This window comes from Panicum virgatum, chromosome 3K (genome assembly GCF_016808335.1).
Source record: "Panicum virgatum strain AP13 chromosome 3K, P.virgatum_v5, whole genome shotgun sequence".
NCBI lineage: Eukaryota > Viridiplantae > Streptophyta > Magnoliopsida > Poales > Poaceae > Panicum > Panicum virgatum.
Window position 1 is genome coordinate 60,293,721 of NC_053138.1, and position 23,415 is coordinate 60,317,135.

Here is a 23,415-nt window from a genome sequence, read left to right on the forward strand (position 1 = left end):
AAACACTCAGTGACTGGCTCTTGGGTCCCCTCTGCGGGGAAGCAATTTATAATGTGATTTTGAGAGAAACAGACTTGCACAAAATACAACCGATTGTTGGTTTATATTGATCTCAAAAATCTTCAAAAACCATAAGATGACATCATGCCATCCGCTGAATCCGATTTCTGAAACTGAATGCGCCAACGACCCATGCAACTAATGTTAATAAGACTCTTTTTTGAAGTATAAAGCACTGTGAATATTTGAGAATGTTGGACTGCAAAAAGCTGAAAGAGGACCCGGCTGCTTATTGTTTCAGAATTTTCGGAGTACGCTACCAGCAGACGGTACATTCATTCAGATCCAGTGATCCTTACATATCTATGCACATTTTCAGTGAATTGTTCACCTATCAAGCATCTAGGGGAGGTGCCACACTAGGATGAAGCTCACCAGATTGCAGGCCTGGTGTATCCAGCTGACAGCTCTATCCCTAAATCCTATAAATGATGGTGTACATGCAGGCCTGGTGCGGGGAAGATGACGTCACTGTTGTGCAGCTTATTATTGGCAAGAACACAGGTGTTTGTTGTTTGGCGGTGCTACTTGATTTCTCCGCATGCTCACTTGTCACTCCAGGGATAGCTTAGCCATTGTCAAGGCTAGGACCTTCACCCCATTCGTCATGTCCTCTGGCGATGCATACTCCTCGGGCTTGTGGCTGTAACCTGCAACAGGAAAGATGCTGCTTTCAGTAGCCATTCATTTTGCAACAGCTTATTCATTTGCAAGCAGGTTGTGTGGTAAAACTGAATGTTACTCCTACGTCACTAGCTATAATGACTTAAACAAACACATTTCTTGGATATTAGTCTATTTAACATAACACATGTACTTCTGTATATCTATGAAAAATCAAGTTATTATTTTGACTCATTAAAAAGTGATGGAGTACAAACCTTTGTAACAGGGGATGAAGATCATACCCATTGGTGATACTCTGCAGATCAAAGGCATAATTAGACGTGTTAGTTGATAATAAATATGCTAGTATGGTGATGCAAGCCAGAAAGATATGTAACCTAGATTGCAAAAAAAGTTGTCAAACAATTGTATGGACATTCTCAAACAAAAAGGAACAATTGCAAGAAAGATGGGTTTTGGCTTTCCTGAGCTAATGCAAACTGTTACCACTGAGGATATAAATTGAAATTTCAGTTCCAGAATGAAATAGCCTAAATGGGACGATAGATGGTTCAAAGAAATATGTCATGTATTTACTTTATGAATGAAAGTTATGGAATTTTTTTATCCGGTAGTCTGAATCTTTTGTAATTATTCAGTTCCGTCGTGCCTATTAGTTTGTTCTGTATAAACAGATACTCTAATTTTATCTCCTATGCATCCACATCTTCCAACAATTCGTGAGCGGATTTCTGCTGGAAACATGGAGGCCCTGCCTCAGTTGGACAGTTGAGGGATCAATAGAATCAGAAAATGGAGCCACGACACATTCTGTGGTAGTTTGTTTTCTAAAAACTTATCTTGCCTTTTTATTTGCAGGTCAGAAATTTTAGTATTTTATTTTCCTATTTATTTTATGCTAACATGGGGACTTAAAGCAATGAACAAGAAAAATTCAGAAATGGAAAACATCACAGTTGGGGCTAGTAATTCACCTGGCCATGAAGAGAGAATCGTGGTAAGCTCTGCTAATCATCTTTTTGTACTCCAGGTTCAACTGTTTTGCAGCAAATTCCATTGCCTCAACAACTGATTGGTCAGATAGAGCAGGCGGATCCTGGTTGACGATCTTGAATTCTGAAAGCACCACTCCACGGTTCTTTGATATCTCTGTTGCAGAACGGCGAATCTTCTCAATGACATCATTCCTTCTTTTCTCATCAATATCTCTTACATCTGTAACAAGGATACCACGACTTTGATAGTTGGAAAATCATCATATTTTCCTGAACAGTCATATTTTGTTTGAAAGGGAATAGGCTCCTACCAATTTCTAGGTGCGATTTACTTGGGATGCTATTGATTGCTCCTGGATGTAGCTGCAGAATACCTGGAGAAGAATAATTTAGTCAAATTAATACAAGGTTAAGCATTTCGTGACAGTTTGTTTCAAATGTTCAACCTTTTCTTTTCGAAAGAAATCCTGTTGGTATGTTGGTTAACCATTACAATCATTAATATACTTCAAAAATTAAAATAGAACTCAAATTGTCTAATTAAGCTTCTAGCCTACAATGGGATAAAACATTAGAAAATTACGCTTGCAGAAACGTCATAATTTCAAGGCCAGAATATCTAAGTCGCATGCCTATTTCTTTAGCTAAATATGATATATTTTGTTTGATATGCAGAGAAGATATAATCCGAGAAGGATGGGCGCACATAAAGTGCAGTGAGAAAACCACAAACTTCATGCAGAAAACAATGTGCTGAGCAATACATATTTAGTCCAAATGTACTACAGGATATCATCATGCCACAAGCATGAAGGAATGATAGATTTTATGTCGAAAGTTATATATGATTTATAAAACGTACCAACAGTGCCAACAGTATCAATTGATCCTGATTCCAGGACATGTTTCTCAACTGCTAATGCCAGCTCAGCTGCTGCCAGTCCAGCATCATTTCTGCAAAAGACCCTTTTTACATATATATATGGGGAGATCCTTCCATACTAATGTAATCAAATGAACGCAAATGCAAACCTTGCAGGCATGAGCACTGCCCCTGCATGACCCCCATTCCCTTCAAATTCCACCGTAGTGCTTGCAGGAGCAGCAATAGCAGTAACAATGCCAATGGGGATACCTGTTATAAGAATAGATATGAGTAAGAGCAATTTTAAATCTCACAAATACTAATTACTTGGAATATACCTTCCTTCTCCAAGATGGGACCCTGTTCAATGTGCAATTCTATAAAAGCAGAGTAACTGTCTTTCTTTAAGAACACACTTTGCAGGTCTTTTGGGTCCATCTTATACCCAGCAGATTCTGCAGCATCTAAAAATGACACATTCTGATTGTCAACTACTTTTCTGAGGGATTGTGCTAGTTCTTCAATACCTGCCATTAAGCGGCTGCACAGTTTAAAGGAGTGAAAAGATAAGAACCAACAAATTAGAGGCATGCATTGATTGACACAAGCAAATTTAATCTTGTTAGATAACAGTCCACCTTCCCAAGCAGCTAATTCCAAATCGTGTAGGCTCCTCTGATGTAAACATAATGACCTCCAAAGATCTTTTTGGCTGGAAACCAGATCTGTAGGACACATGCAGGCCAAACGGGTAAGGTTCATTTCAAGATGAAAACAAAGCTAATCCAATGTTTACATAGCCCAGAGTCATGACCTCAAAATATTGACAACCTAGACAGAAAAATGCAAGGGTTATGCCAATGTGAGTACTCTGCTTTTTGGACAAAATGGCAGAAGCTTTGTCAGTTCTATTGATAAGGTAAAAAAAATGTGAAGCATCAATTTCTTGAAATCCAAAGAAGCGTAATACCACCGATGTTCAATAACAATGTAGCACAAAGGTTCTGGATTATGTTAAGAACCTAATATCTTAAGTCTACAGCACATTTCTAGTGCATGTGAGAATGCGATGCGGTAAATATCAGATGCATGCTTGAAAATACTTGGTTACATCCCACGACAAACAGAGGTGGATCTTCAGTGGTCTATCAGACAGTTGCAGCACAGAACTAATCAATATGCAGCTCAGGTGTTTGATCAAATTAACAACTCAACAATAGTTGATCAAGCACATTACAACAACAGAATAATTTCACTCATGCAAGCGCTAAAAACATCCTTGTATAAGAACCATCCATGTTACAGATGGGAAACAGTAAACAAATTGGAAGCCAAAGAACCATCTTTGTTTTAAAGAAACATCTGCTACCTTTTTAGAAGACTAATTGCCTCAAGAGCACCAAGAACACCAAGAACACCGTCATATTTTCCTGAGAATGGAATGGCATCAACATGAGAACCAGTTCCAACTGCTCCTAGTCCAGCTTCGGAACCTTCCCTGTAGAAGTTCACCATGTTAAAATCGAAATGTGAATTCCAGTACATATCAAGTTTCAATGAAAACAAGAGATTTTCCAATCGTAGGTACTATATTACAGCAGGATCCTCACATGCTTTCAACTGAATACGAGAGCCGTCACCAACTTACCAGCTCCCAAATATGTTACCAACAGCATCTTCCCTAACTGCAAGGCCAAGCTGATTCATTATCCCTTTGATATACCTAAACATAAAAAGAAAAAACAGAGGACGACAATCAGGCATCAGCAAAGGTGGCCGTGGATGCTTATTATTGCCGCACAATGGTAACTTTAAATATCACATTTGAAACGGGATGGGATGGCCACTTTGTTAAATTTGCCATCCGAATCCGCAATGCAAACTAATGTAAGTCACTAAGTCGACCGATCAGTGTTATAATGATCGATTTTCTAAGCGTGGAACATTCCAGGACTAATTTCCCCCTGAACAATCACGGCCATGATTGATCCCAAGTAAATTCGGCACAGTCGGCAGAGAGTAATGTCGAGTCGTTCTTGCTTCTGTTAGCGAGCTAGCTAGCTCTGACGACTACAGATAATCAGAATTTTATACTGATGATGGTGGCACCAGTGTTACCTTCGAGCCTGCACATCCTTGTCGCTGTACAGAACGCGGGTCACTGACGGCGCGGGCGAGTCGGAGAACGACGCCAGTTCATCAATCTGAGAAGGGGGGAAAAAACACATCGTGAGTTCGCAGTGACAGCCTGCAGCCCCGCACAGCACGAGCGTGCGGTCCCGGGGCGCACCTGACGCTGCAGGCCCTCGGAGTCGACGCGGAACGCGGTGGACGGGCCCTCGCCGCCATCGGAGGCGGGGAACCCGGCGAACTCCTCCATCGTCCGCCGCGCCACCGCGTCGTCGTGGCCCCCCGCGGCGGCCGCGGCTCCGACGAGGAGGACTGCAAGGAGGAGGCGCGATGCTTTCGGCTCCGACATCATCGTCATGCTACGTTTCTGTCCGGCTTCTCTGCTGAAGAGATTTGAACGGTGGGTGGGGGAGGTGGGAGTGGGAGACGACGCGACGGCACTGCCGCTGTTGCTGTTGGTGGCAGCGTTAACCATTTCGTTTTCGTTGCAAATCCCGGTGTTTAGCGGAAATGAAATTTCGTTTCGAAATTTCGATAAATTTCGGCGAATTTTGGTGACTTTTGGCCGAAATTTTTTGAATTTTGAATTTTCAAACGAAATTTTCTGAAAAATACCGAAATTTTTTTCCCCGGTAAATAGCGAAAACGAAATTTTTCGCCGAATTTCGGCGAAATTTCGAACCCTGGTTGGTGGTGGCGACTGATGGCTGGCTGCGTGCTGACGAGGAAGACGACACGGCGGCGGTGGCTGCTTCCTCACGATCACGAGTGGAGCTGCGGCGCGGGCCCTCCCGGATTCTCTGCGCACGATCGCTCTCACCTGTCACGCTGTGGCTGTGCGTTCGGGTGTTCGTGTACTTTCTAACTCCTGCGGAATCTGATGGAGCAGAGGATCCTTGCCCAGGAACAGGGGCTTGTTGGCTTTGGGACCCACGTGTGTGGTAGGAGGGCGTCTTTTTTATTTTTGTATTTTAAAAAAAAATTACAAAAATATATTTTTGGTTTTAGATTTTACAGTTTTATACCCTACCGCCCGGCAGGGGGCGGTAGGGATCTATATATAAATAAAAATAATTTTTTTTTGCGCAGAGGTCTTTGGAGGGAGCCTGTCGCCTTTTTGCCGGGCGGCAGGCTCCCACCACAAATATAAAACTCCGCCACTTCCCTCTGCGCCCTCATTTTCTGCCCACGAGATCCAGAGAGGGGAGAGGGAGGGTGAGGGAGGTAATTCCACCGGCGAAGCCCTGCCGAATTTTGGATCCAAACAACAGGTAACCAATATTTCTCAACTATTATAGATTTATTTCTAAAATAATTATGAATTAGAATAGATTTAGTTTTTGGATAGTGAAATATAGAATAGTAAACTTAGAATGATAGTACCTTACTGTTATTGCAGCATAAGGCAATGGCTGCCTCCAATTCTGTTGCATTTTCATGGACCGAAGAAAAATCTAGTATATTTCATGCATTATATTGAAGGTTTCATTCGTTACAACCAAATTCGAGACAAATACATAATATACTTAGTTTCGTACACACAAATACATTGCAAGCTGTTACGTGCACAACTAGATGCGGCGAATTCTTGTAGGTGGAGCCGATCCATCCGTCGGATTCCCGGAAGGTCCAGCCTCGGCAGCAGTAGTGGGTACTGAAAGCTGTGGGCACTTTTTGTAAGTGTGACCGTCCGCTCCACACAAGTTGCAATGTTTTTTCTTCTTTCCAGCCTCGGACTCGTCCATTCCGTTCCGGATCCGACGTGTCTGTCGTCGGCCTATGCCCCGCTTCGTAGCTGCATCAGGGATGAGCATTGGATGGGGATTTTTTTTGAGTGAATAGGCCTAGAATACCGATGCCGTATATCTCATGACACCAAGTCTGTGCTGCGGCTTCTTTTGTGAAATATTGAGAAATATAGACGCATCATCTAACCCAGATACAGAACAAGCCGCGATGACATGGGAGCATGGTAAGTGATGCACCTTTGACTTCTGACATCGGCAGAACACCCTCCCGTCAATGGTTATCAAAACTTCTTGAATTACCCTTTGTCTGTGGACACCATGTCCGGTCCTGTCCCTGCATGATGTTGTGGGCAGAAAATGAGGACGCAGAGGGAAGGGACGGAGTTTTATATTTGGGGCGGGAGCCTGCCGCCCCCTGCCGGGCCGCAGGCTCCTCCCGCCAAGGACCTCTGCGCAAAAAAATTTATTTTTATTTACATATAGGTCCCTACCGCCCCCCTGCCGGGCGATAGGGTATAGAACTGTAAAATCTAAAACCCAAAATATATTTCTATAATTTTTTTTGAAAAATACAAAAATAAAAAAGACGCGGTGGGAGGAGGAGTGGACACAAACTAGGGGCCCAAGCCAGCCCGGCCCATGGGCCGCGCGCACAGCTGGACAAGCAAACGCAAGCCCGGCTTAAATCCACGAGCACACTCCCCATCCCGAATTCGCACGAGCCCCGTGCTCACCGCTCAAAACCCTCCCCCTTCCCCTCCGGGCTCCGGCGGCGGCGGCGCCTCTCCTCCGGCGAGGTTTCCTCCTCTACACCACAGGGTACGCTCCCGCTCTTATCTCCTCTACTCCCGCCCCCTTTTTGCATCCGTACGCCGTCGCGTGCTCGCGCGGCAGCCCTAGCGAGCGCAGGCGAAGAGCTTCGAGGGCGGCGGATAGGGTTCCGGTGCGCGGGGTGCCCCCTTGCGCTTCTGTACATAGGCCGACCTGCTTCGATAGGCGCGACTGCGTCCGTACGGCGGGCTCGATATGTGGGGCCGGGTTGGGTCCTCGTCGTGTGAGCTCACAGCTCTGCTGTTTGATTAGGGTTTTAGTGTCTGAGCTTTTTCCCGTATGCCACATGCCGAGGCGTTAGGGGTTCGTGGCGTTCCGAGTTTTGGATTTGGTGGATCTGCGGGGGGGGGGGGTGTACGCACTGCCTTAGTTTCTGTTTCCACCTTGTTCCTGCAGACTGCATGCATGTTTCAGAGTTATGCCTCTTGAATTGAACTGAGCTTGTTGCTTGTTTCCAGAAAACATGGATGTGCCTGTTGAGGACCCTGTGGAGAATAACCTGGCTGGAACTTCTCCTACCCTTGGCAATGAGGAACAAGCCAATCCTTATGCTAATGTGCAAGAGAAGATCGGTGAAGAGCCTGAAAAGCCGTATGATGGGGAATCCAAAGACCCAACACCTCATGAGTTGGGGAACTCTGAGCATGCGGACGTGAACAATGAAGTTGCGGGGGATCTAAGCAAAGAGGGCCGAGCTACCCCCATGCAGCAGGAGCCTGCAAATGTCTCTGTTGGGGAAGCTGGGACAAAGCAGCAGGGTATTGTGGTGCCTGATGAACAGAAATGGCCTGGGTGGCCTGGAGAAAGCGTGTTCCGTATACTGGTTCCTGTCACAAAGGTGGGTGCTGTCATCGGGCGAAAAGGAGAATTCATCAAGAAAATGTGCGAGGAATCCAAAGCTCGCATTAAGGTCCTTGAGGGCCCACAAGGCGTGCCAGAAAGAGCTGTAAGTCTTTCTCTGTCTTCTTTAGCATGCTGAATTGCTATTCTTAGTTATTTCTCAGTCAGTATGTCCAATAATATTCTAGCAGAGGCATGCTGAGTCTATGGTCTATGTGTGAAGACAAGTTTCGCTTGTTTCCTACACCAATAAAAATGTCATGCCGTTACTTCAATGGCCTAGACATGTAGATAAGATAAGCTGCATACTGGTGATTTTTTTTCTTTTTTATGGATACTTGCAATTGTAAGGCTTCCATACTGACATATTTTAAAGGCCTAGACATGTAGATGATTTGTTGTATGCTGCTTGTAGTTGCTATGGAAGCCTTACAATTGCAAGCAGCCACGTGTACTGTGTAACCTGTTGTTGACATGCAAGTCTTGTTGAATCTGAAAACTTGCTGGAAATTATTGACATTAACAGGAATTAGTTATTGAAACTTTATGCTGTACAATGTTGTTTGGCATACATCTGCAGATTACTCAGTCTTTTTATTGAGTTGGGTCCTTTCTTTTTCCTTCTGAACAGGACGCTCTTTTAAACATTTTTTAAAAAGTTCAAACAGCTGAGGTTAGTGATCAGGTGCATATATTGCTCCTGAAAATTGTGATTCCTTTATGACTTCTAACTCTAATGAAATTTTGTATTTCTATGAGATCTGATCATCTAAGTTATTACCGTGAAATTTGTATACTGTTAATAAAAAACATTAATTTAACAGAAACCTGCCTAGAAAATATGCATGATGCAAATAGTTAAAAAACGTTGAACATATATTTCGAGTGGAAAAGCGAAATCTCCAACTCCAATTTGAAGTTTGCAGTGGAAACAATTATGGTTTTTTGGAATTTTTACAATGCTGTACCAAGAAATGTTTGCATTCAAAAAGATCAAGAGGGGGGGGGGGGCTCTCTTCTACAAGATGTATCACTAGAATTGAATATAGATGGAACAGTGGTTTGCCAAATGTGTCCATTAGTGAATATTAATAATGTTTGATGTGTGCATGTATCAAATGGGATTATGGGTAGGATACATGATTGTCCATCATAAAAAGAAGATCCCATCAGTCATTAAATGGGTATACTGATCTTGACCAGTCGAGTAGTTGTATATGTGAATGCAGATTATAATAGAATATTATGGCATGGTTCCTTTCTTTAGTTAACTGTATATTATGAGACCAGTTAAACACATATTATGCTACTAGCCCTATAAGTTTGTGCACAAGTAAAGGAACTCTAAAACAAACAAGGAGCAGATTATCAGCAAAATGGCATTCAAGCACAGAACGTAATAGTGTCAATAACAATAATAAACTAATCTTTGCAGGTTCTCACTGCTGTCTAAGGCCTCAAGTTGAGTCATTTGTGTATCCAAATTCCAAAATAGATGTACAGTCATGGTTACCCAAGTACAGTGTTGTGCTCCTCTTCTGCACAAATGATTTAATTCTTTTGGGTATTGGATGAAGATCCCAGTCAAGGAGCTGCATATATTGTCGGGTAATTCCATGACCTGTTTGACTTTTTGACCAAAAGGGCATCAGTTGGTTAAGCAATGGAAGACTAAAATAGTGTAAAGAATATAAAAGAATAATCCTAAACCCTAATCACTTTCAAAATAATGCTTTAATAGTTTGAGAAAATAACATATAACTGCAAAAAATAATATAAAAGTTCATACACTTTTTATATATTAAATTAAAATATAATTCCTCGCTTGACATTTCCTGTTATCTTTTGGTCAAATTGGCTTTTTTGCTAAACTAGTGTTTTAACACAATATATTATTTATGAAACGTTAAACAAAGTATATATATACGGCAAATGTTTAAAACAGTTCCATCGTTTTTGCTCTTGGGATTAAGAATCACATATGATATAGTTAAATATTCAGGTTTGAATCAGTATATAGCTTTATAGGTCATCTGTATCCCAAATTCCAGTATACCCTTAAAAGACATCTCTATCCCACCCTTAAAAGCAAGTCTTATGTACAATAGTATAAGGAAACTTATTGCTGCAGTAAGGTTGTTTCAGATGTTTAAAATGCATTGATCGTGATGCTGTTCAGTTGGTATAGGAGCATGATATTTATTGTTATAGCCGTGGGGCAGCAGGGATATTGCCTCAGTTGTCTTGATGAACTGAGTGTATATGCAGTGTTCCATTGTTACTTCATGCAAAAATGTATGTCTAGGAAAATTTAGTTGAAACCCAGCTATACGGATATGAGTATAACCACTATCATTTCGTCTAGCTACCACAGGATGGAAAGACTCCTTGTATCTTCATTTCCTTTCATGAGTCCCTGTGCATGTTTCTACTAACAAATGTTTCTGTGTTACATTTTTGTACCTATTTGCTGACATTTTGATTCTGTTTTCCTGTTTAAAAGGTAATGATTTCAGCAAAGGATGAACCAGATGCGGAGCTACCTCCAGCTGTTGATGGGTTGCTTAGAGTTCATAAAAGGATAGCTGATGGTTTAGATGTTGAAACCGATCAGCCTCAACGAGTCACCGCTGGGCCCACAAGGCTACTGGTTCCAGCTTCCCAAGCTGGAAGCCTGATTGGCAAGCAAGGAGGAACTATTAAATCCATACAAGTCGCTTCAAATTGTGCTCTCCGAATTGTTGGTAACGTTTTACTTTTTGGCCCGTTATCAGTTATCCTTTTGTTATGGGAAGGTTTTACCATATCATGTTCTGCTTATATAATACAGATTTATGTTGTTCTTTTCAATTGTTTTAGTTAGTCAAGGACATATCCATAGTCTGCAATTAATTTCACTTGAAGTCTCCATGGCACATCAGCCATTTCACTAATATAGTATTTTTTTAATCACAGAGAATGTTCCTCCTGTGGCATTAAATGATGATAGAGTTGTTGAGATACAGGGTGAACCTCTTGATGTTCACAAAGCCGTGGAGCTGATTGCAAGTCATTTGAGAAAATTTCTTGTTGACCGCAGTGTTCTCCCTTTGTTTGAATCCCAGGCAAGTTGTATTCTGCTATGCAGCCTATTGATTCTGCGATGAAGTATTTGGTATCATAAAACATAAATTGCCTTCTTGACAGATGAAAGCGTATTATGTGCACAGAGAGCAACCTATGCCACCTCCGCAGCCATGGGGTCCCCCTCCACCCTCACCCTGGGGTCATCCACCAAACCTTCCTCCTGGTGTCCCAGGTTATATTGGGAATCCACAATACATGCCTCCACGACCACAAGACAACTATTATCCTCCTCCTGATATGCCCCCTGTAGAAAAGCAACCACACTATGGAATTTCTTCATATGGACGTGATGCACCTCCAAGTGCTCCCTCAGGAAATCAGCACCATGCACATGGGTCTTCTCAGGTTAGTTTCTACATATTGACCATTCTTGACATGATGAATTATTTGCATCCCTTTCTCGTGTTAAGTTGTAACTTTTTTCGGTAATTGTGATTTTACTCAGCAGGTGACACACAGCATGCAAGTTCCTCTTTCCTATGCAGATGCTGTGATTGGAGCAGCTGGTGCCAGCATCAGCTACATCCGCAGGCATAGTGGCGCAACCATAAGTATCCAAGAAGGTGCTCCTGGGGAGATGACAGTGGAGATAACAGGAAGTGCCTCACAAGTACAAACTGCACAGCAGCTGATCAAGGTATTTTTCTGTCTTAAATTGCATCAGTAATTTAGCTCACATGTGATATGACAATCAATTTCCTAACTTCTGATATTGTTGGCATTCACTCATCGATGCAACCTCACGAACCGGTCCTAGGTTGCTGGTCATTGATAATTTGATTTATACTGTCCGTACAGTTTCTGGGGTACACACACGACTGTTCCTTGAATACCTTTCATGAAGACTTCTATGAATAGGACCATATGTACCAGATGGTACACATAATTCAATGAGAAAAACTGATATCATGTCATGATATTTTGACTAATGTAGATGTCATTTTCCAAGTTAACCTTTGCTAATCTACGATCACATGCCACTGGCTGTCATTGTTGTCTAGTGTGGGTGTAGAGGCCGGAACATTTTTCCTTTATCTAAAAGAACAAAATATACAAGAACTATAGATGACCTTTTAATTTGGTTGACTTGTTCTCTGTCCATCGCACTCTGCAACTCATCTTTTCTGTGTAACTGAACAAGATACTCTTGCAGAATTTCATAGCTGAAGCTTCTCCCCAGGGGCCGCCAGCTCCTGCTGCACCCGCTCAATCAGTTGACACAGGCTACAGCTCTTCTTACCCACCATACCGCGGAGCATCATACGGATCTCCCCCAGGCAGCGCGGCTCCAGGCCCACACAATGGAGGAAGCTATGGCGCTGCACCGTATCCGCCGAGCTACGGATACTAGTCGGAGGGAAAACCTGGTTTCCTAGTTGCAGATCTTGGGGAAAGGGGGGCATTCTGGTTTTGTTTGCTAGTCGCCTAGTCTGTTCATCTGTTGAGAACTTGAGAGGTCGTTAGGGTTTCTGAACTAGCTTGTGGTGTTGTAAGCTGCTTTCTGTTCCAAAGCCGATTGTGTTATGCGCGCACGCTCTTTCTTTCCTCTGTGGTTGCGTGAACTTACCATTCCATATTCGCAAAAGGTAGCGGTCGTAGTATTCCAATGATATATTTCTTTCCTAGCTGTGGCATTGAAAGAAACACCTCATGTTGCTGGTGGTGTCACTACCTATCACAAGGACGGATATGCTCTGAACCTGACCGATTCGAGCACCCATGATGGCATATTGCCCTGGGAAGAGGAACAGAGAAGGATAAATCACAAGACCTCGTTGTCGAATCAACAAGAGCATCTTTGAACGGCAAAGGTAAAGCCAGCCCCAGCCCTACCTTTCCGTCATTTGGTCCGGAGACCTGACACCAAAATTAAGGATAGTCTGATTGAGGCTGCAGCTGGGGACTAGGGAAGAACAAGACGGAGATAGCCTAAGAAGCTCTCATGGTATCTAGTAGTTGATGTCAACTTAGAAATCTAGTTGGCATGCTCAGCTTGGAGACTAGCTACCGTAACTCAGATTGCAAATCTAGGGTCTCATTCAAAGGCCGTTTCGATTGAAATTTGGCTATCCAACGCGCAAGCAGATTTCGGTCATTTTTTATCCAGATTTTCTACAAGTTTGCACGCAAGGCTTGACTTGCGGGGAACTGCTACCGACCCCAATTGACTTTCTTCCAGTGGACTGTGGACCCGAAGTTTAGACTTAGGCGGCACGTTATGCGAAAACTTAAACCCAAAGGAGTAGGACTGCTAAGGACAAACGATAATTCTTTTTATGATCACTGCCCACTCCTCACTTAACTTGATGCATGCAAGACACAATAGAAATTATAGCGCGCCCTGGGTATTTGTTTCCTGCTTATACCCATTTTGTTTAAAGGTCACAGCAGGATATGCCAGACCTTGATCATTTTGTTTCCTGAAGAAATTATATATATGTGATGAAAGTACAGACACATACTTGAGTAGGTGTAGAAAAAAATACTTTATGCCAGACATCAAATGTTCTGTCAGACATATTTTGTTGAAAGGTCACAGCAGGATATGCAACCCTTGATCATTTTGTTTCCTGAATAAATCATGTATGTGATGAAAAGTACAGACAAATAGTGAAATAGGTGTAAAAGAAGACTTTATGCCAGACATCAAATGTTTTGTCAGACATAAGTAGCTGTCAATGGATCCCATTTCTCGACTGTGCATGCTGCTAGGATGTTCCAATCGACTAATCTTTTTTTTTTCCTTCGTTTTTCCTTGTCAGTGTCTTCATCATTAGCAAGCTAATGGCGACAGCCGACACATGGCTAGGTAGCCTGTTCGGTCCCTCAACAAGATCTATGATAAGAAAGGAATCAAAGTAAAACGAAGAAGAAGAAGCTGTATAGCTTGGACAATAAGATAGGAATTTCTAAGGATTTAAAAGCGTATAGAAAACATGGGATGGCCATAGACATGTTAAAAAAAATAGAAGGAAAACAAGATAAAGATGGTGTTATGTCTAGCTTGGACATCAGAATACTACAAAGCTGATGCCGGGCCATTGCTTGAAGCTAAATCTCCTTGACCTCAAAACACCAGCAGTACTATGTAACTTTAATTGCAGGTCTTGACACAAATCTCTCACCAAGATCCCACCTTAAATTCCTTGTACGAAATTGTTAGATCTCCCGGATTAAATCTGTACGGATGGGCCAGGAATTTGAGTGTGGTTGACCATGCAATAAATCATCGGTTGGTGACGCATTTTTGTCCAGTGAGCTGCTCCAATAATGGAGTGTGACTAGTTTGCCCCCTCAAGACAGCCAGGGGCTTTGCGCTCTATGATTATGTCCGGATGACTCCACCGTAGGCGTCAGCTAACGTGTTCAATTGTCAACCTCTTGTTGAGAGGTACCAAGCGAGGAACAAATATGGGACTGGAAAATTCTAATAATAAAATGTTTCATAAATACTTTTGCTATCATGGGCCCACAATTTTCTTGACAAAAATATGACCATGACTTCCACAAAACTGACAAACTTCTTCATGAAAAGGCTCCAGAAAAAAAAACATTTCTTTTTGTGTAAACCATGAAAGAGGTTTTAGTTAGAATCTCTGATATAATAATTTTATCTTTTTGACTCTAAAAAAAGATAAAATTGTTCGACTTTCAATCACCGTCTAGACCTGTCAAGAATGCAGATGGCACAAATCGATGCCGAAATCATTGACATAGAATGCTTTACACAAGGGCAACAGTACCAAGATGGCAAATCACACCAATAACTTGCACCTTTCATTCTCGAATGGTTACACCTGGAAAACTCATATGGTCCTAACTTGTCAGCAGTCAGTACAGACCACCTTTCATACTGGAATGTTACTTTTGTCAACAAAAGAGGTGATGATCTTTCGATAAAGCAAAAGCAACATACACAGGCAAGTCATCGCAAGTGAACTTGTGCACGCTAAAAGCCGATCCGGCCATCTTAATCCATCATTGCATAATGCTCAGTCGTTCACTTCTTTTCCTCAATCTTTGCTTTCAACCCCTTCAAACTCACTCGCAAAGCTCTCCGGTCGTTATCAAATGCCAGATTTCCCTTTCTTTCCTGCATCATCTTTCAATTATATGTGCCACAACTCACAAGATAGGTGAACAGCTTGAATGTCCCCACTATAGCATCTCTAACAACATGTAGCTCAGGAGGGGCCAAGCAGCTCATCAGATTCCCAAATAGCTCTATGTCGGTCACTGTGCATTCAAAGATCAGTAGATCAATGGACCGAGTTTCTACATGATGAACAGCTTGGCCATCCAAGCAAAGGCATGGCCTGCGCTTCATGTGTGGAGTGCTGAGTTTTACTGATTCTCTAGGTTTGGACAGACTGTGCTGGCGGTCGAGTATGGTTGTGCTCGCCTTCATAAGTCACAATTAGCATAGCTGGGTCATCTACGCAGCGCTCAACATGCTTCCTTGCCGGGCAGCCCCTGACACTGCTGCATTTGTAGTAACCCCTGCATTGGATTAATGTCATCAGCACGGAGAGTCTCATGCTGAGACAAAGAGAATATGTGAAATGGGTAAACAATCAGCACCATGTGCTTGCTTTCATGGTATAGCTACATTTTCCTATCATCTAGGGCAGACATTAAAGCTTGACATGGGGTAGGGGAATGAGCGCAATCAAGAGAATGATGTAGATAGGCTAACATGGCATTCAAATGCAAGTAGCAACTACTTTAGGTCCCCCGTGATAGATCCTTGCTTTGTCACAAAATGGGTACAAGAAAGAGCAGAACCCTGAGATAATCCACTAAGCTATATTTAATTGTGCTAGCGACTAAGTTATCAACAAGCATTGGTTGCAGAAGCACTTGGGAGTAAGGAAAAGGTAAAGTGGAGGGGATGATCCACCAAGCACCAACGATATTCTACAGAAAAAAGGAGCACCCTGAGAGCTTGATACAGATATGCCATCTCTCATGGTCCAAGGAGGAATGATGCATCAATCATTCTGACTGAAAACGATTTCATACACATTTTAATGTTAGTTGAATATTTCTTGTTCAGTTCCTACCTTGGGTGAGGGGAACCCTTAATCGGCTTCTGCCCATACTTCCGCCAAGAGTATTCATCTGGAGGTATATCAGCAATTTTATTGCTAATGGCTGGCACTTTTATCGATCTCTTAATTCGCAATTTCCTGCTGAAACGAGCGGTGTAATCAGATTGAGTTATACCCCACCCAACAAAAGATAAAGATAAGCGTAAAAATCATTAAATGAACACAACTTACCTCCTCTTTGAGCAATGGCACCTGCCGGTAGTGGCACACTTGCCTGTGCCATCCTGCCCCCTACCTGTGCACCTTCGCTTGGGCACACGGTTTGCATCAGCCGAGTCACTTGCTACTGGCGCACCAACCAAATGGAATGGCCGCTTTCCATCCAAGCTAGCCACACTCCCCTCCATACTCAAGGATGACATGAATGACCTCGCAGACGACATCGTCCCAGCACCACCACTGGGGCTAGGGCTATCAAACTTCAGACTGATCCCGCTATTGCTCCTCCTGAACATCTCAGCCTGCAGCTTCTGCCGCGAAGGCTGCTGGTGGAATGGGTACCGATGCGCGACGTTCCCAATCTGGAACTGCACCGACAATGGCTGGACCATCTTTGGAGCTCCAAACGGATGAGTGCCGCTCTTGCCGCTCGAACTAGCCAAATCCAGCCCTCGTGGGTCTGGCGCGCCACTAATCCGAGCACGCAATTGCGCATAGCTAGAAGACGGAGATGGAGCAGCAGCAGTGCTCGGCATAAGCTCCGACCGGGTATCGCTGCTGCTCCCCAAGAGGCTCTTCAGGGTGAAGAGCCCCGCAGGCCTGCCTCTCCTGGAGAATCTACCCCTAGCATGCCCGGTGCTACCGCCATTGCCGAGGAGGGCGGTCACCTTCCTAAACTTGGCGCAGGCTTCACCCATCACCGAAGCTACGCTCTTGAGCAGGGCCGGATCCTGCTGCTGGGACTGGGAGAGCAGGGTCAGCACCCGGTGGCAGCTCTCCACCGCGGCCCTGTTGGCCACCTCCACCTCCTCCATGGCTGAAGTGGAGAAGCAGCCGGAGAGGGGGTGAAAAGAAGCAATCCGTTCCCTGAACTCCAAGCTCCTCTCTTCCACCACCTCGGATGGAACCTCAGCTCCTTCCAATTCTCACGGACAGCAGCACCTGCACATCGGAATCAGGTAAAGGGCGCAAGATAAGCAGATCTCCTGGAATCTCACGGAACTGGGAACTTGTACAGGAAATCGCGGGTGGCCAAGAAGCCACCCATTTCAGGCGGATATAAGTGAGAAACGAAACAAAATCTCCGCCACATGGAAACAGTAGAGGACCCGGTTGCGCCAAGAACTAGATGCGCCAAAACATGGGCGCCCGGCCGAGGTTCCAGTTCCACCACGCACCGGCCGACAGGCGGCGGCTCAAGAACGCGCGGAGCAAATCCGGCTGCTCCAGGAATCACAGGCAGCGCGAAAGGCTCAGGCGGCGAGCTCACCTGCGCGAGGGAGATGGGAAAGACCGGGCTGTCGTAGGCGGCGGCGCGGTACATCCCTGGCCGCAGCAGGCCTGGCGAGGAGGGATCGAAGGGGGAGGAGGAGGAGGAGAAGCGGCGGCAGCAGCAGCGGCAGCAGCAGAAGAGAGAGGAATGGGGAGAGCGGGGGGCGGAGGTATATGAGGGCGAATTTGCCGGATTCGGAGGGGTGTTTTGGGAAAGCGTCGCTTTCGGTTGGGACCTGGAGTCAACAATGTCAAAGACAGAGGTCAGTGGTGCGCTGGGACGGTCTGAATCGAAAAAAAAATAAAGAAATACACCAGCATTATACTACTCCGGAGTACATACATGTGCCTCGGTGGTGGATGCAGGATGAGAGACAAAGGAGACTAAAACAATGGAGATATTAATTTGTGGAAAGATTTAATGGTGATTTTAAAGTTTTGCTATAGTAATTTACGTGTGCTTAGGGGCTCTTGCGGGGGCTGGAGCCCCCCACCCCCTGCATCCGCCGCTGGTGCTTTCTAAATATGGGTATTGTTTTTTTTTTTGAGAAAACCATGTAGTTGGGATTGCAAGAACACCGAAGAGGAACTAGAGAAGAAGGGAGACTTGACACGTTTGGAAAGAGCGCAACCGACGTGTTTTCTAAAGTGGCACGCTAACATTTTCCACGTGTCTTCCTGAGTCAAGGAGGATGCTTATATCTTTTTTTTGCGGAAGGGAATAGGAATATTTATCTGATATTTTTTTTATTTGACAATGTTAGTTGTGCGAGATCATCAGAGTATTTTTAGTTTCTGTAACATAGTTTAGTGATTTTGCAGCCCATGTTGATTGATGTATTTCAAGAATCGGTGGGGTGCGCTACAATTTGGTTGATGAGTGATAACAGGTCAAGGAGGCAAATATTAGGAGTGATATATATGACTAACAGTCAAATCATCATATAAAGTAGAATATTTTTTTTATTTCAAAACAAATTTAGTTTATTGCTAGAAATAATTAAAAAATTATTTCGCAACAAAAATTATTTTAGAATAAATTTAATTGAATTTACAAGTGGACGGACTTGTTGGGACGGTTTAGAAAAAAGCTCTACGTGACAAGTCTGGGCCAGGTCACGGGGCCGTAGACTGTTCAGGAATGACCTGTTGAAGAAACGGCCTGGCCGATTTTTTTTTCTTTTTATCCAGCTCTGGTTTATCCAGCTCTGATGACGAACCTGCTTTGGAGGTTAATTTTGGAATCATCTCTCTCTGTCACAGCACAGGAGGGCTGGGAGCAGGGGCGGAGCCAGGAATTTATTTTTTTCATTATTAGAGGGAGTCAATCATACTAATTTATATAAAAATTTAATCAAATTTCAAATTTACAATATAAATTTGGGAGCATTGGGGGCCAGGCCCCTGCCCCTGCCCCCAGCTACGCCCCTGGCTGGGAGAGACCGCCGCATGCAGCAGGCTTGTCCCGGTTTACGTTTCCACGGCGGCAGTGAGCCCGGACGGGTGGCTCTGTTTGACTGGTGTAGAAGTGTGGGCTGATTCCTCGGCGGTCGCCTGCCGGTCGGACAGCCCACCAGCCTGTGACTGAGCGCGCGCTCTCTCTCTCTTTCCCGCGCCAGTGATTATTTTTTCCTCTTTCAAATGCAGAAACATTTTTCGCTCAAAGAAATGCAGAAAACATTCCTGGTCTTTTTAAAAAAAGCATTCCCGGGTGTTTCTACCCCTACTCACTTTGGTTTCAATTGAAAAAACACCAGGCATGCATGTTCTCGTCAATGTATAGCCATTACCCATGAACAGGCTAAACAAAGCCGAGCCGAGTTGGTTTGCGTGCTCGGATTTAAACTTATTTATCATGTTGCTGCAAAAAAAAAACATAGCACGGCAATGATCATTCAGATAAACCTCTGAACTGTGTCGCTTTTCGTAAGATATCCATAAATATTAGTATATACTTCTACTAGTAAAATATTACAATGTAATGGTTTTTAGTTTTACACCATGAGAAGGACGCTACCGTTGTTTTTTTTTTCTTCTTCCCCCAATATGACACTACTTACAATACAGGTGGTGTTTAGCACATTTTTTTTCCTGAAAAACCTGAGGTGAAGGTTGCCATCTAAAAATTTCACTAAACTGATAAAAAAAACGAGGGGTACATGCATGTCTATTAGAAAAAACCTATCGGAGTGACAAGGCAGAGAATGAGGAATAAGTGTGCAGAGAAGAAGAATTATCAAAATTCTTCTACGACTTGATCACAATTCACACCAGGATAGCAAAGCCGGCAACACTCGCGTGCACTATAGAATTATCTAATTGTTCCTCGCAAAGAAAAAAGAATTATCTAATTGTTATGTTTTTTTTAATTATTTTGGCTTCCGGAGGATATTGGACGAATGGGTCATTTCGCTGGCGCGTTCGCCTACGGCCCAGTTTGGAGCGCAGTTGTGTTGGGCCGACCTGGGCCACACGAAAAGGCACCTGGCCGCCGCCGCCGCACAGCTCCACAACTTCCGCCGCTTGCTCCAATCCTCCGAGCGGGCGTTTCCCGCCCCGACCCAGCGCTTTCCCGTCCCCGATGGAACAAGAAGACGGATCGGCAGCTGCTGCGGCGGAGCAACCGGCAGGCGGAGCAGAGGAGCAACTCGCCGGAGATCTCCTCCACCACTTCGAGCGAGTCCTCTACTCCGACCCCCTCATGTATGTATCTTAACCACCCACCCACCCGGACAGGGCACTCTCGTCCTGCATTCCGCGCCTCCTCCCCCTCCGTCCACTTCGCCACGCTGGATCTTGGATGACATCTCCTGCCCCGCTTGTGCTCGGGCCGTGTTCGCAGCGATGAGGTGGGGTTCTTGCATCCCACGCAGTTCAACTCACTAGGCTGCGGCCAGGACGGCGATTCCGCACCCCAAGATTCGGAATTGCAGCGCAGGTACTTCTGGTGCCGAGACCACAAGCTTGCCATCTCTGCCGAGATCCTGCCCGAGCTCTACCGCGCCGCCCGCGATGCCTACTACAGCTCCAGAAACGCTCCACTACCACCGACTCATCTCATGAGCCACACCAAGGCGCTTCTCGTACTTTGCCCTGACCTGCTTACCGCATGGAACTCCAGGTTTGCATTTCTCACGGTTCATTGAATTGACTGCAAGAAGATAAGTGGGGGACATGACTCCTTTGATCTACTAATGGCTGTCTTCTTTCCTTCAGAAAGAGGGTTCTCTCGAAAGAATATGATTTCACAAAGCTCAAGGATGAGCTGCAACTGTGTGCGCTGATCCTTTCTTACTCACCAAAGAACGAGAGCACATGGAGCCATAGGTACACCTCTTGCACTTGTAAAAGAATTAAACCAGCGTGCCTGTGAAACTCTATCAGATAAAGGGCTACCCATCTATTTGGAGCTTGATTTCATTTGGCACCAAGTTTTTTTTAGAAAAAGGACAAGCTGGCCTCTATATCCATAAACTGGATATATATAGCCAATTTGGCACCAAGTTATTGTTCTGGATAACAATAAAATAACAGAGTTTCAAGTTTTCTTCTAAAACATGTAGCGTTTAAATTTACTGTTTCACGCAGGAGGTGGGTGTTAAAACAACTTGCAGAGCATCATCAAGATATGGCAGAGCTTGTAGAGAAGGAATCTGTACTAGTGAAAGAGCTAGCAGAGGTTATAACTTACAAATACTTGCTTATTCAAAATTTCAAACTGCCAACGGTGTCACCTTGTCTGAGCTCATCGTATTGTAATAGTCCATGTTGTTTGTTATGTAAAAGGTAAAAAGCCTTTTCTACACAAGTAGCTGCAGACAGTATGCTGGAAGATAAATTTTATGCCTTTTCCAGAGGTCAAAGATGAACTACCGTGCATGGAGACATCGCTGCTGGCTTATTCCTTACATGACAAGGAAACAGGTGCAGATAAATGATTCAGACTGAGTAAACATTCCTTTTCTCTCATTCTTAATATTGTGACTTCTTAGCACTACCATGAAGACCAAAGCTGTAAGCTTGGCAATCAGTCAATCACTTTTATGATGTTAATGAAACCTACAGAATGTCTCCTTGCCAGTTACCATGAAGAACATTTAATTCTGTTTCTGAAGGTGCTGGATGAACTGAAGAAGTCAACAAGATGGAGTGAGTTACATGTTGCTGACAACTGCTGCTTTCACTACCGCAGGGTTAGTAGGTTCCTTATCTGTGTGTTTAGTACTACACAATACTTAAAAAGAAAATTTGTTTGTTAGTTGATGGTTTTCATGTGGACCTGTAACATCTCTAGAGAGCCTGCACAATATGTTTGCAAATGAATCTGCAGAGCCTTTGAATGCACACCATGCTTTAGACTGGTTATTTTGAGCTTCGATTTGTTGACAACTTCCAATAGTATAGCACACATATCCTGTTTGCGAACCAGTCTGATTGATAGCATATGTATTTACACACATGCCTTTTTGTTGCATCCATGCAGTCCCTGCTTCTTGCACTACTAGACAGTCGCCTAGAGAACAGAGAGGATTCCCTGTGTTGGGAGTCAGAAACGTACCTGCTCTGGAAGGTATGATGAATTCCGTCAAAGCTAATTACTTTTTTGCTACAGTTATTTGTATTAGTTTCGGCTATCTTATCCTCGCATGTTATACAAAACAAAAAACTAAGGATGCACACGCACATTATTGTACTTTTACAACACCGGTTTCTCTTTAGGCCATGGTTAGTTGATACATGACCTATGACCATCTTGGTGCAATGTTAATTGTATATAATCTGACAGGAGGAGCTGAGGTGGAATGAGATGCTGATCAGACGCTACCAAGGGAGAGAGGTTTGGAAATTCTAACTTAACCTGCAGCTGTTCTTTCAATTGGTGATTGCAGTCGGTCTAGTGTGTCTTTTCTTATGCTAGTTGTGGTGCTGTATTGCTGCAGTCACTGTGGAACCACCGCCGGTTCCTTTCACTATGGTGGATACAGCAATTGCTTGCTGTTGAAGAAACCTGCTCCTCAATGACATCCCAGGTGGATCTGTTCATCACCCAAGAGATATGCCTGCTGTCAGAATGCTTGAATGACCCTGCAGATGAGTTCGAAGAGTCACATGCCCAAGGAGAGCTTTCAGCGCTCTACATTCTGTGGATATCAAAGGCAGCCAACCACCCCCTTTACCCAGCCTGCTTCTATAGCAACCATGTATTTGCTAGAATAGATTCATGTGCTGCGAAGGGTTTAACAGGGAAATTGTTGCGTGTTTTGTTGGATGCAGCAAGTTCCGGCTGTGAATGGGAAGCTGAAAGAGGGGCTACATTCCGTTTCCATTAGGGGGCTGAAGGACATGCTGGTAAGAGCCTGCCGACCGGAGAAGACGCGGCTGTGGATGAATGTGCTCAGCCTGGCTGATCCATCACAATGACGACATGACATTTCTTATTGACATTGAGGGTGTCTGCCTTGATTGTAGTTGTAACGAAACACATGAATTGTATTTTGTGACCAAACACACACGGCATGTGGATCTCCATTTGCCTCAGGTCCTCTGTAATTGCAAACCAGACTAAACAGGGGGTTGGGATTGCCGGCAACCCGTTACAGGCAAATAGGTAGTGTAATGTTAAGCTCAGAACAATGTTGCTTATCTCCCCC

General features: G+C 44.0%; 3 protein-coding genes and 1 pseudogene across 6 annotated transcripts; 2 read left to right on the forward strand and 2 right to left on the reverse strand.

Moving 5' to 3' along the window:
* Nucleotides 1-204: 204 nt before the first annotated feature.
* LOC120700025 (ureidoglycolate hydrolase) lies at nucleotides 205-5,123 on the reverse strand. Its single transcript, XM_039984178.1, has 12 exons — nucleotides 4,838-5,123; nucleotides 4,666-4,751; nucleotides 4,196-4,270; nucleotides 3,917-4,045; nucleotides 3,186-3,272; nucleotides 2,886-3,088; nucleotides 2,715-2,817; nucleotides 2,545-2,636; nucleotides 1,994-2,056; nucleotides 1,662-1,902; nucleotides 942-982; nucleotides 205-710 (listed from the first exon to the last, which is right to left on the reverse strand). The coding sequence occupies exons 1-12, from the start codon at nucleotides 5,033-5,035 to the stop codon at nucleotides 613-615; spliced, it is 1,416 nt and encodes a 471-aa protein (XP_039840112.1). The 5' UTR covers nucleotides 5,036-5,123; the 3' UTR covers nucleotides 205-612.
* Nucleotides 5,124-7,100: 1,977 nt separating this feature from the next.
* On the forward strand, nucleotides 7,101-12,834 carry LOC120700026 (annotated as a pseudogene). The gene is made up of 7 exons (XR_005685762.1): nucleotides 7,101-7,244; nucleotides 7,715-8,202; nucleotides 10,600-10,840; nucleotides 11,052-11,200; nucleotides 11,283-11,567; nucleotides 11,671-11,859; nucleotides 12,376-12,834. The product of XR_005685762.1 is annotated as a flowering locus K homology domain-like (transcript).
* Nucleotides 12,835-14,906: 2,072 nt separating this feature from the next.
* Nucleotides 14,907-17,923, reverse strand: LOC120700027 (protein WRKY1-like). Of its 3 annotated transcripts, none has more exons than XM_039984179.1 (4): nucleotides 17,763-17,923; nucleotides 16,505-17,434; nucleotides 16,286-16,414; nucleotides 14,907-15,722 (listed from the first exon to the last, which is right to left on the reverse strand). In XM_039984179.1, the coding sequence occupies exons 2-4, from the start codon at nucleotides 17,305-17,307 to the stop codon at nucleotides 15,578-15,580; spliced, it is 1,077 nt and encodes a 358-aa protein (XP_039840113.1). In that variant the 5' UTR covers nucleotides 17,308-17,434; nucleotides 17,763-17,923; the 3' UTR covers nucleotides 14,907-15,577. The 3 variants fall into 3 exon arrangements, with proteins under 3 accessions (XP_039840113.1, XP_039840114.1, XP_039840115.1); XM_039984180.1 differs by lacking the exon at nucleotides 17,763-17,923 and adding an exon at nucleotides 17,602-17,756; XM_039984181.1 differs by having other exon boundaries at nucleotides 14,961-15,722; nucleotides 16,286-16,411; nucleotides 17,763-17,910.
* Nucleotides 17,924-20,256: 2,333 nt separating this feature from the next.
* Nucleotides 20,257-23,415, forward strand: LOC120700029 (protein prenyltransferase alpha subunit repeat-containing protein 1-B-like). The gene is made up of 10 exons (XM_039984182.1): nucleotides 20,257-20,467; nucleotides 20,607-20,885; nucleotides 20,981-21,091; nucleotides 21,353-21,443; nucleotides 21,620-21,688; nucleotides 21,880-21,957; nucleotides 22,248-22,334; nucleotides 22,551-22,601; nucleotides 22,705-22,920; nucleotides 23,039-23,415. Exons 1-10 carry the CDS (start codon nucleotides 20,346-20,348, stop codon nucleotides 23,183-23,185), a joined length of 1,251 nt encoding a protein of 416 aa, XP_039840116.1. The 5' UTR covers nucleotides 20,257-20,345; the 3' UTR covers nucleotides 23,186-23,415.

Excerpts from the sequence above, each read along its gene's own strand:
- LOC120700025 (XM_039984178.1), bottom strand. The coding sequence starts at position 5,035 with ATGACGATGATGTCGGAGCCGAAAGCATCGCGCCTCCTCCTTGCAGTC. Across the intron at positions 2,818-2,885 it reads TCCCATCTTGGAGAAGGAAG|GTATCCCCATTGGCATTGTT; the intron begins GTATATTCCAAG and ends TTCTTATAACAG. Across the intron at positions 983-1,661 it reads GATTCTCTCTTCATGGCCAG|AGTATCACCAATGGGTATGA; the intron begins GTGAATTACTAG and ends TTTGATCTGCAG.
- LOC120700027 (XM_039984179.1), bottom strand. The coding sequence starts at position 17,307 with ATGGAGGAGGTGGAGGTGGCCAACAGGGCCGCGGTGGAGAGCTGCCAC. Across the intron at positions 16,415-16,504 it reads TGCCATTGCTCAAAGAGGAG|CAGGAAATTGCGAATTAAGA; the intron begins GTAAGTTGTGTT and ends CGCTCGTTTCAG. Across the intron at positions 15,723-16,285 it reads AAGGGTTCCCCTCACCCAAG|GGGTTACTACAAATGCAGCA; the intron begins GTAGGAACTGAA and ends AATCCAATGCAG.
- LOC120700029 (XM_039984182.1), top strand. The coding sequence starts at position 20,346 with ATGGAACAAGAAGACGGATCGGCAGCTGCTGCGGCGGAGCAACCGGCA. Across the intron at positions 21,092-21,352 it reads GAGAGCACATGGAGCCATAG|GAGGTGGGTGTTAAAACAAC; the intron begins GTACACCTCTTG and ends TGTTTCACGCAG. Across the intron at positions 22,921-23,038 it reads ACATTCTGTGGATATCAAAG|CAAGTTCCGGCTGTGAATGG; the intron begins GCAGCCAACCAC and ends TGTTGGATGCAG.